Below are 12622 nucleotides of genomic sequence, written 5' to 3'. Positions count from 1 at the left end.
CCAGATAAACTGTAGATTGCAAAAGCAGTGATCCTGACAGTTCGATCATAAGCTTTTCCACTGAGCTGAGCTTCTGTTGGCTCTCCCACTCTCCCAGTGCAGAAGGAACAGTTTAGGGTCAGTCCTTAGTATTAAACATCACACAGACTACTGGCTACATGCTCAGCTTGGGTACAGGCTGAATGCAAAAACGGTTTTCATTTGTAGCAAGTTTGGGTGACCATTGAATATTTTACTTAAGTCAAGAAATTCAAGAAACCTGCTTATCATATAATGGTTATAATAATATACTGGGAATTGGGCATCTCAAATTCTGCCCAGCCCAATAACAAATACCTTCATTGGAGAAGTTAAGGCAGTTTCCATGAGATGTACATTATGACAGAGTTACTAGCAAAGGCTTTAGTTTTGTTTTAGTTTTTCAGCACTACATCCTAGGCAGTTGATTCGTGCTGTGATTACAGCTCTGACTGAGCTCCTGATTACTGCGCTGAAATAATTGTTGGTTTAATTAGAGGAAATTTATATTTTTTTAAGACCGTAAAGGCCGTGTGTGGCATGGCTGGCTCACAGCTGTCTGAAATGTAAATTAGAACCTGTATAATATAATGTAAACCGTTTTGGTGGGGTGATGGGTAAGATTATATTTTTATATTGATGGAAAGTTTATTGACTGGTAAAAAAAACAAGACCTTGTGACCTGGCATTGGGCCCTACTGTCCTGATGGTGTTAGTGCAGTGCCAGTATATCCTGTGCTCTGTACTCATCGCAGTGTCTTTGTCTGTTCCTTTCCAGGTATTCATGGCCAAGCTGCTAAACCACCTGGTGCCAAGTATGTCCTTAGGGGCAATTGATTCCAAATGGATCTCCCGCGACCAGAAAGAGGTAACAGCCTGCACTCGGATGTAGGGGTGTCGTGTGTTGCCATGACAGGAGAGGCACGGAGAAGCACTGAGGCCTCCTCCTTACCAATGCTCAGTCCTGTGTCTATAACACTAACAGGAGTTGAACTTTACAGTCCTCCTTATGGGACACAGAGGTGTGCATCCTAATCTACTGTTGGATGAAAAAAGCCTTATGAACAGATCTCTGCAGAAAAAATACACAAGCCTGCCAAAGCATTCTGAGCTTCAAAGAGAGTTTTAGAACTGGATCTTGATGAAATGGCAGATGTATGTATTTTGATTGAAGTGGGTTCATGTTATGTATTTTCTTAATTGCAAGCATCTTTCACCATCACTTTCACAAGGAATGTAACTCAGAGGAACTGCACAATTAATTTCAAATGGAAATCCGAGCAATAAAGCTGGCTCAAGGCGGGAACAGTTCCAGGAGCCCCCTCAGGGCAGGGTCTAAATTAGGCAGGCACATGGCTCCCCCAGAGACTGTTATAATGTGCTTTTTATTTGCTGCTGGCTATGACCGTGAAAACTGTAGGAATCTGAAAGCAGCAGTGCTGGAATGAAGATTGTAGTGGTCAGTTTTACAGCCCCCTGCTCCCCCTACAACCCCAAACCATGCTCATAGGATGGATCTGAAGAGAGACTCTCATTCACTTCTCACTGCAGCCTTTGTTAGTGGAAGCTCACAAATCCTATCCCTTCATTCATGTATAATTAGCAGGGTACAGAACTTGTATTTAGAATAGTTGAGAATAAGAGTCAACACAATAGTCGAAGTGGGCACTTTCTAAATCAGAAGTTACGCACTTCAGTTTTTACATAAATCCACTCATAAAATGTAAAGAATCTCAGCTTCAGAGTCACATCCATTCTTATAGGTGCCAGTAAACAATCTTGTTTCTGTGCTAAAGGAGGAGGTGGGGGAAGCTTTCTATTGCAGACATTCTGTACTGTCGACAAATGAAAAACATCTGGGGTTTAGGTTTGCATGCAGGAAGTTGTGATAATTAAATTTATAACTAATGTTGTGGGCCCTAAATAAATGGATGCTGTGAGGTTTAAATGATAATAAAGATCCTCTCCTAGCTGACAAGATGTACAGGAAAATTTTTCAGTGGTTGCTTGTTGAATCCCTTTGGGTGGGTGCAAAGCGTCTGCACAAAGATTTGTTTTTGAATGCTGTTTGTGTGGGATCAATATTGTGCAAGAGAGGGATCTCGGCTGCAGTCTCACTGTATACAGTTGTATTGCAAACAAATCTGTTTTGAGGACAGTGGTTAGTTGGCATGTGCTATAGCTTGAATTATGCCCTGTATAGACGAGGGTGTACACATTTTAAATATTTTGAATACTTGAGCTGGGAGGGGGTGAGTTGGCTCCACAAAACCTCATCTGGAAACACCTATACAACTCTCAGATTTTAGGGTCAAGACAGAAAGCACATCAACCCACAAAATCTGCCTGCAATAGAATTTGTATTTTCTGCATTCATTGTCTTGTTTTCCACCTTGTTGAATTGTAAAGCAATTCAGTTCCTCAGACCGGAAATATGCTTCTTAAGTTACCATTTGAGAATGAAGTGATATCTTTTCCTTTGAAATTGCCCCGTTTTCACTTTTGTTTTTCAATTTGTCTTCACTCAATTTTTACAGAGTGTAGTACTCTTTGCAACACCCTGCCAGCAAGCACTTCACACTGGAATAAATACAGTAATCCTGTTGCTAAGAAGGCAGCTGCTACAGAGTACATAGTTTGAGTGTGATGTTTTAGTATTTTCCTCTGAAAACACGACCTTAGCTTTTTCCAGTTCATGCTCAGGCAGGACTATCAGGGAAGAAGCTAATCATAAAGCTAAAGGTTGACTACACCCTCTCTGGTCAATGTCAAAGGCTAAACACAGAACCAGAATAAAGAAGATAGATTGTACAGTGTGGCCTGTAGCCGCATGGATGCTGAATTCATTTCCCTTGCTCTGTGATCTGGGCTCCACTGTGTGTGCTGCTCGTCCCAGGGCAGGCATTCGGATAGTTTATTTTGCTCTCAATGGAAAATAAAATTACCCCAGACAAAATTGGAGTCAAATGAACCACAGAATCTCTGCTCTTCTTTTTTTTCCTCTCTGCTTGACAAAAAGCACAGCTCACATTGCAGCTCCCAGGCATGCAGTTTCAGAGCAATGGAGAACTGTGTCCTCGGGCCTAATCTAGTTATCCTTTTCATAAAGACACACTACACTGATTTGGTCTGGGAACCATTTATGAGAGATTAATGAAAAAAGTGGAATATCCATATTTGTGTCAAATGAATTATTTTTTGTAAATCAAATAGATGTACCGAGACAGCTATGGAATATACTCTCTCATCTCATATTTGTTTCCAATGGCAAGGTTACCTTAGATAAGGGCATCAGATGGTGCTCATGAATAAATATAAGGTACAGATAAGACAGCAATGCAAAAGAATGATGCATTGCTTCAGTAATCATATTCTCAAGGCTCATCCTTCAGTAATGGGAATGTAATTGTGGGTGCTCTTGTGTTTCCAGATGTTGTTTGTCTTGCTAATTGTAGGGAAGACATTTGTAAATGAGAGAAAAAATCCTGATGCAGAAAGAGCTAAGAACAGGTTCATACACAATGAAGTACGCACCCAACAAGAGTAACTGGAGTCATTCCTGGTTTCAGGGGAATGTCATAAAGGTTCAGAATAACTGAAGGGACTGGATGCAGTTATTGTAAATTGTGAAGCATATGGACACAGTTAATCAAAGGTCAGGTTCAGTAATCAAACACTAAATGTCACATGCAGAATGTTAAGATTAAGTGCATTTAGTGCTGGTGATAGATTGGTTATCTTTACACAAAGCGGTGTTGAGGTATGGCACGAATTAACCAGCTATGCCACTGCAGTTAGCTCTCTGCATTCCTTTAAACAACATGTGACACCGAACTAAGCAGATGGAGTAAATGGCCTCTCTTGTCTGTAACCTCCCTCACTTTCCTCCCTTCTCAAACCAGCAACAGGGAAACTCTGTGTCCTGTCAACAGCTTACAATATCAGTGATGATTTTTGATCAATGTATTGTTAGATTATTGCTGTTGTCATTGACACCTCAGAGTCATCATATTTGAGAGATATGTTGAGCAATGTGTCGGTCAGTCTTTGTTGTTGTTGTTGTTTCATTCAAGCGCTCTGTGTACTCCTGGCAGGTCCAGGCCTACGATGCCGATGTTCTGAATTACCACGGGGGCCTGCGCATCTCCTTCGGCATGCAGCTCATGAATGCCGCCACCAAGATCGAGAAAGCTCTGCCCGGGATCAGCTGGCCCTTCCTGCTTCTCCACGGAGACAACGACAAGCTGTGCGACATCAAGGGCTCCCAGATGATGCATGAAAAGGCACAGAGTCAGGATAAGAAACTCAAGGTAAACACGCCTGCCACCATTTACCCACTCAAATTCTCATGTGTCTCTGTAACTTGGGTCTGTGCTTTTGGTATATCATTCACTTCTTATTCTCTTATCATATATGTTATGGATTATCAATGTCACAAAGACAGAGTTATTTAAATATGTATATATATTTTTTATTTTTTTAACAACCAATTCTTCTGTTGTTTCTCAATCCCTTACAAACGATTACTGTCAGGGAAAGTGCCATAGGTGTCTGAGACTAAATTAGAAATAAGCTTATTTTGATTTCCCTATTCAGCTTTCTTTTGAAAGTTTACAGGAAAATAAGATTACCTGCCAGAGTGATTTTAGTCACTATGTATTTGTGTCAAGTAGGTATGCACTAAACATTCAGTGGACCAAATTAAAATGTATGTGGAGAGCAGATTGCAAAACAACCTGTCACAACAAATGTTTCCAAAGAATACAGGAGTGTTGTACTCACTGAGGGGTCCCTAAGTAGCGGAGGTGTTAATTTTAAATATGTACGAATTTGTCCCGTCCCCCCGTGTTATATACATTAAAATGAACAATGATGTGGGTGGCAGTGGGGTGGAATTTCACGTTTTTTTCACATTGTCAAAGATGTTTTTTTTTTTTTGTAATTATTTTGGTTTTTTATGAGTGTGGGCGTCACTGAAGCCCACAACACACAAAAAAATCTACTTAAAAAACAGCACACCCCTCTAGCTCACCTTGACAAACTGGAATATGACAGATAATGAGCTGACTGGCTCTTTTAAACGAGCACTGTGCAAATGCAAATGCAGTTTACTTCAAAAGGGATAGCTGGAACAGAAGAGCTAATTCAATTTCTGTTAAACTGAGCACATTGCCGTCTGTCGACTGCCCTGTTAACATAAGGATGTACAATGTCAGGACTGTCTGCTTCACTTGATCATCCAAATCTGGTGGAGCCAATTAAAGCGATAATGAGAGAAAAAAAAAGCATGCAGGGGCCGCGTGGGCTGCTTAACAAGCATAACAGACACAGCTTCCAATATCAGGTCCAGAAGACACACTTTATGTGTTTGTCCTTCCAAAAAAAAAAAATAATGTAAATGGCAAGAGGGTAAATTGTAGCACAGCAGTGCATCTGAACACGCTGAGCTGAACACACAAGCTGAGGGACACCCCCATTTATCACACCGAGCTGGATGCAGTTAGTCAGGGGGAAGAAAATATTTCTCAGTGTCAGCGATGGCAGTGGATAATTGGCCTGAGTTAATGACTTTAGAGGTGAAGCCTGGTAATGGAGCAGCGCCTGTATAAGCGTCTGCTGGTCTACAGCGATAGGGGATTTGAGCTTGATTTCTTTTCACCCAGTTCATATTCATAGCACTGCATCGATTGGAGGATGTAGAGCAAGCTACTGGGCTGCGCGACGCCGCTGTTCTAGTTACATTTTAAAGATGCCCTGTCTCTACACTGACCTGGCAGTGCCATCAAACTGCCCCGTTCATCAGTGAAATTCAATCTGCCATCCTTTGCATTTTAAATATACATAGAGTTCACACTGTTAACTCGTGTCACAGTTACAGAAACGTGGAAAGTAAAAAAGTGCTTTGCCATGGACACTTTGAACAACTGCCAATCATTAAAAGATGGGTCGTACTATTTTTATTTATTTATTTATTTATTTATTGGCAGACGCCCTTATCCAGGGCAATTTACAGGTTATACAAGCCTTGTTCTTTTGCTAAGCAACAAAACCTGTCATTTACATCCCAAGATGAATTTACAGATTGTAATAACTGAAACAGCAGTACATAAGCGCAACACACCCGGCATTTACTATTATTACTGTAAGTACTGTATTGTAGATACTTCGTACTGCCAAAGAAGTATATCAACTCAGCTTTTACACATTGCTCATCAAGGTTAGAAGTCCATTTGTAATGTGGTTCCTCCACACTCACACTGATTTCCAAGTTCTGTCTTCCAGTCAGAATATAAACAGGTATAGAGACATTCATCCAGTCCAGTGAGATTGCAGTCACAGGCCGACATAAGCAGTGACCAACCCCTGTAGACTGAGCAGTAAACCTACTTCCTGGCTTCAACCTACTTCTGCAAGCAGGAGAATGTCATAAAATACATTCACAGGTATCAGCTTTTACACCTGCCAAGCAGGAGAGGAAAGTGCATTCTCACAAATTTAACACACATTATCACTTGTATCCCTCTGCCTCTAGATCTGCAAAGAGGGTGCTAGTTTAGTCTGGCTGCTTAATCATTGTGGACCACAGTCCAGAATGTATTCTACACGAAGGTAGCACACCAGAAAAGGAAACTGCTACCCAAGTTATAGACTGGCATTGCATTCGATTATGAAAGTATTTTATCTACACAAGCAAGACATACCTATATGTGTGATGTAATACCACCACTCTGAGCACAATGTGTGACACTAAAGACTTGCAGTTATTGCTTTATTATAGCAACTGTTTGCATTCCTGAATGAAAGGCTCAGGCTCTACTATCTCTCGGGTCATTGTTTTACCAGGTGCAGCTGAGAAAAGTATTTGCTCAGAAGGGGACTGTTAACACATGTTGCTGTTGCATCCGTGTGGACCCATTAGGCTGAGAGCAGGGAACCAGGTTCAAAGCTGATGGCCGCTGTGTGTGTGACTGTATGTGTTGCTGCATTGCAGGTGTACAGCGGGGCCTATCACGCCCTGCACCACGAGCTCCCAGACACGACCAGCTCCGTCCTCAAAGAGATTAGCACTTGGATTGTCCAGAGACTCCCGGAAGAAGATTAAACGCAGTTGTGGAGGCGCAGCCAACTCACTTCAGCTTGTTTGCTTCAGGCTGATCTTGGCCTGTGTTTAATCAGCACGGTTTCTTTGCAGTAATGATATACCGTGTTAAATAATGAAAAAATAAAAAAACACCAACAACAGCCCCACCAACAACAAAACCGTGCTGTTAAAGCCACTTCTCAAACCAGGCTTACACAAGCAAGTGATAAAATCAGCCACCAACCACAGCGATTACTGCCTACAGCATCCTACAAACCCTCATTCTTTCTAACCAGCATCTTAATCAGACATTTTCAAAGCAGGTGAATTAATGTATTCATTTGTACTGTGGGGGTGTGGGTCATCTTGGGTTTGAAATATTACATCATACTAGGGGTATTTCTCTGTTTAGTTATGTGGGAATGGTTAAGCAAGAGTAACCAGTGAGTATGCACTTCTATGACATGGAAAGCTCTTTTTTATGGCTCCTGATTGTGGCCATAAAGCGGTGGAGTTCTTCAGGGAGGGATTTCTGAACAACTCTGGGTGATTATTACATACAAAGGGGTAAAAGTGCCTGTGAATTTCTTTGCTATATTGTTTCTGTTACAGGCATGTTCACCAGGAAGAGAAGATCAATTACACTAACATAAATATATGTTATATCCATTTATATGTCACTCATTTAAAAACGTTCTGTTTTCACAGGTTTGGGAGACTTTAGAAACTTGAATTACATAATCAAGCAGCTACTGATGTGTCATTTACTGGGAAGAAAAACACAGCACTGTACTTTAACTGCATAATCCCACAATGCAAAGTGCATGGCTTCTCTGCTTGAGTCACTGCTTTGCTGAAATCTATGAATTTCAGTTTGCAAAAGTTGCAATTGAGTTATTTTGTCTTTGTTTCATTTTGGCGCATGCCTTCTAATGCACTGTTCTATTGTTTGTTAATATGCTACTCCCCCATGAAATATGAATATAAACAATATCTTATTGTGATGATGAAAAAAAACGCATCCTTAATCCTCTGAGGGTGGGAGGGGGATGCAAGCCCTTGCTGGCCATTTTAAGAATTATACATTTTCCTAACATCTAGATTAGAAAAAGATTGGGAAAATGTACTGTTTTTTTTTTTTTTTTGTCGTTTTAGTAGTGTAAATAGTCTGGATTTGGTTAGTACTGTTAAGCGCATGTAGTCACAGTGGCCTCGCTTCATAGTAGAAGAAACAGAAATTACCAAAAAGATTCCTATTGTAGAAATAATGCACATCATTCAGCAATCGTGTGCACTTATACACTGTCACTGTAAGTTTAAGCCCAGTTATTGGTCAAAACCCAAAGTAAACCGTGTTGGGTTAACGGCACTGATGAGAGTGGTACTCAACACACCACGGTCCCTTCCCCTTTTCCAGAATGTGATTTCTTCATGAATAGGACCATTTGAATGTGAAGCTTTGCTGATACCCAGCAGGACCCAATATTGCTCAACATCATCCCATATACAAAATCCCTGCAGTACGTGCTCTCAAAGGAGTTTACCATCACCAATGTTATTTCAGCTATTTCTGCTTGTCCTGTGCTTCAAAGTGGATGAGAACATTCAAATCTTTTGGCTGGGCTTAAACTAACATACTCCCCCACTTCACTTGCTGCCTTTGGGGAATTTAGATCTTTTCTATTTAAAGCCCTTTGCTTTTTCAGCTTTGCCGGATGGAAATGTGCTTCTTTCTTGTGTACTCCCCTACCATCAGTCTAGAGATGTCAGTTCACGAGATCCATTTATTGGAGTATATCATTATGACAGATTCTATTAAAGCGAGAAAGCGTGATAGGGAGTCACAGCGGACCTATTTAATAGGACACAGAACAAACAAGAAAACGCACCAGCTGGAAAGCACATAGAAGACTTAGCACTTTTCAGTAGGGCAGGGCAGATTTGGGATCAACCCTTAAAGTGTGATAGCTTTTATTACTAGGAACGGAAACTCACGTTCAAAACCAGTAGTGGGCAACTGTGTTCTCAGATGGCCGCAGTCCCAATTAAACCGATTAAAATTCTTCACGTTCTTTTAATTTGGTTCGAATAGGCTGCTGAGCTCTCAGCTGGAACGTAACCTCCAAGTGGCCCTCCAAGACCAAAGCTGTCATCACTGTTTTGAATAGAGTTTTAAACTAAACGTTTGGAGCAGGACAACCACAATCTCATGCCTGACAGCGGCCTACCCAGGCTTAAGCATCCAGAAACAAATGCACCTTCCCCGCATGGGTGTGTTGTGCTGTAGGGAAGTGCACATTTGAAGTGGGTTGCAGTGTAAGTGGGACATTTTACTGATTTGCCTTTAAAGATCTAATCTTCTCTCAAGGGAAGAAGAGCTGCTGGTTTATATAGATCTGTGCAGCAAATTAAATATATTTTCAGTTACTGTTTAAACCATTGCATGCTTGAAATGTCAATGTCACAGGTTCAATATTTGCATTTAGAAAAGGCAAAGCCACAGCTTAAACTCAACAAAAATATTTTTCTATCCTTATTTATTTGGGAACACATTATGTGTATGCTATCTGCTTGTTTAAATTGTTTCATATTCATATTTAACTGCACATTTTATGTCTGACATCTCTATCTTTGTTGTCTGAAATGTAAATAGGAATATATGTAGTGTGAACATCTATTTATATACGGCTTTGTCACTTTCATAAGGTCATAGGTTGACAGGAAAAAAATCGATGTGTTTTGAATGAATGTATTGCTTGGAAAATCAATTAATGCTTTGTTAAATGTCCTTTTGTTCACCATGTTTCTACTAATCTTGCATGGGTACTGTATAAATATATAAAATCACTACATTATTTCCACAAAAAGCTGGTACATTGATTAACTGACAGAAAAATAAGATACTATAGATCTATGGCAGTTGGGGAGAAGTGAAGAGAGAAAGAAAATACAACAAATAGCCAATTTGAATCCATTGTGTTTGTCTAACAATCAATAAAATCAAAAGTAGACAGTATAGCAACTGAAGCAGCAGTGTTTGTGAGTCACATTGAATGTTGCTAAGGGAAGCTGTCTATTCTGTCATTTCTTTCACAGAGAAAGGAAATTACCGGGGCACAGTCCTATCAGTAATAATGAAAGAATGCAATATTTCCCATCATTGATGCATTGTCTCAGCCTTATATTAAGATCAGTGTTATAATGGAAAAGTCTATTAGTTGTTCATGAACAATTGACCGCAGGATAGCTTGGGTCCATGTTACACAGTGAAAGGCAGTGAACTTCCACCCCAGATAAATGGACTGCACTCTTATAGAACTGATCACAAAAAGGAACATATCAATTCATAATGAAGACCCTATAGCCAAGGCAATAATGTTTTATTCTTTCTCGAGTAACACGGAAGAACACAATCTTAATAAACCATACCATTTTAAGTGGGTAGTACTTATTCTGCAAACTACACTGTTCTAGTGGTCTCAGGAAATAAAAAGGATATACAATGTTACATTATAAAAAGTAATGCATTCTCTTAGTTACTTTATTTTTGTATACTTCTAAATACTGAGGTGTTTGATGAAGGTTAGCACTGGACAGAAGGAGGTGTCTTGGGTGTCCTAAAAGCTGAATTTCCTTTGACTTCTTTTTGTTTTATTTTATGTTATACTTAATATGCCTTTTTGAAGGCATTTTTTAATGTTGTTTAATTCATCTGGTTCTGTTGAGAAGCTATGAATGTGGTGTATGTCATCAATGGAGAGACAGGATGGGGGAATTTTGGTTGAATCCATGGATTTATCATGTTGTACATTTGATGTCATAATATACTGTGAAATCAGGTGGAAAATAAATAAACCCAGTAACCTAATGCCAATGCCTCTTTTTGTCCTTTGACTTCAGCCTGGCCTTAGATGTGACTGTTTTCTCATCCACATTTAAATTCACCATATAACTGCATGTTACTAGAAGGAGGCATTGCATGTCCTGAGATCATATTACAACAGGAAGCACAGAAACCTTGATTCTCAGGAAAGCAGGGAGTTGGTCATGACTTAACAGCAACAGGAAAGGTGAACAGACATGCTGAGAAAGCCAGTATCTGATGCTCCCATGGTCTCCGACAGTTCCTTCCTGTCAGGCAGTGATGTAAAATCCTGAAATGGTGATGTAACAAGAAGTCCCACTGAGCATTCTCCAGCAGTGGTCAAAACCTGGGCTTGGACTTGCTGGTGCTGCGATTCTGTCGTTGCTTTTGCCCCACACACCTCTGCGGTGAGGAGATGACACCTGCTCCAGCACACGCAGGGCGTGCATCGGCCCGCCGAACCCAGGCGAACATAAGAGTTTGTCAACCTCACTTTTTCAAGCACATTGCAATAACACTGAAATGAGAGTGTGGGCAGAAACAACAAACAGAAGATCACTTGGTTATAGTACAGTGAGGGGAAAAAGTATTTGATCCCCTGCTGATTTTGTACGTTTGCCCACTGACAAAGAAATGATCAGTCTATAATTTTAATGGTAGGTGTATTTTAACAATGAGAGACAGAATAACAAAAACAAATCCAGAAAAACGCAAAAATGTTAATGAGGGAAATAAGTATTTGACCCCTTCGACTTAGTACTTGGTGGCAAAACCCTTGTTGGCAATCACAGAGGTCAGATGTTTCTTGTAGTTGGCCACCAGGTTTGCACACATCTCAGGAGGTATTTTGTCCCACTCCTCTTTGCAGATCCTCTCCAAGTCATTAAGGTTTCGAGGCTGACGTTTGGCAACTCGAACCTTCAGCTCCCTCCACAGATTTTCTATGGGATTAAGGTCTGGAGACTGGCTAGGCCACTCCAGGACCTTAATGTGCTTCTTCTTGAGCCACTCCTTTGTTGCCTTGGCTGTGTGTTTTGGGTCATTGTCATGCTGGAATACCCATCCACGACCCATTTTCAGTGCCCTGGCTGAGGGAAGGAGGTTCTCACCCAAGATTTGACAGTACATGGCCATGTCCATCGTCCCTTTGATGCGGTGCAGTTGTCCTGTCCCCTTAGCAGAAAAACACCCCCAAAGCATAATGTTTCCACCTGCATGTTTGACGGTGGGGATGGTGTTCTTGGGGTCATAGGCAGCATTCCTCCTCCTCGAAACACGGTGAGTTGAGTTGATGCCAAAGAGCTTGATTTTGGTCTCATCTGACCACAACACTTTCACCCAGTTCTTCTCTGAATCATTCAGATGTACAGGCCCGTCTGAAGTTTGCCAATGAACATGTGCTTTCTTGAGCAGGGGGACCTTGCGGGCGCTGCAGGATTTCAGTCCTTCACGGTGTAGTGTGTTACCAATTGTTTTCTTGGTGACTATGGTCCCAGCTGCCTTGAGATCATTAACAAGATCCTCCCGTGTAGTTCTGGGCTCATGATCATTGAAACTCCACGAGATCTTGCATGGAGCCCCAGACCGAGGGAGACTGTCACCTTCTCACCAAGCTGCTTGGCGATGGTCTTGTAGCCCATTCCAGCCTTGTGTAGGTC

At 41.0% G+C, this 12622-nt stretch overlaps 1 protein-coding gene across 2 annotated transcripts in view; it reads left to right on the top strand.

Moving 5' to 3' along the window:
• mgll (monoglyceride lipase) overlaps nt 1–10967 on the top strand; it is a 50150-nt gene extending 39183 nt beyond the window's left edge. For both annotated transcript variants that reach the window (XM_066698190.1, XM_066698189.1), the window contains 3 exons: nt 797–886; nt 4113–4328; nt 7010–10967. In XM_066698190.1, coding sequence (XP_066554287.1) covers nt 797–886; nt 4113–4328; nt 7010–7120 — 417 coding nt within the window. In that variant the 3' untranslated portion in view covers nt 7121–10967. The remainder of the gene's footprint in view (nt 1–796; nt 887–4112; nt 4329–7009) is intronic.
• Nucleotides 10968–12622: the final 1655 nt, after the last annotated feature.

Source organism: Amia ocellicauda, chromosome 3 (assembly GCF_036373705.1).
Source record: "Amia ocellicauda isolate fAmiCal2 chromosome 3, fAmiCal2.hap1, whole genome shotgun sequence".
Lineage (NCBI taxonomy): Eukaryota > Metazoa > Chordata > Actinopteri > Amiiformes > Amiidae > Amia > Amia ocellicauda.
This window is presented reverse-complemented; position numbering and strand designations above follow the sequence as displayed.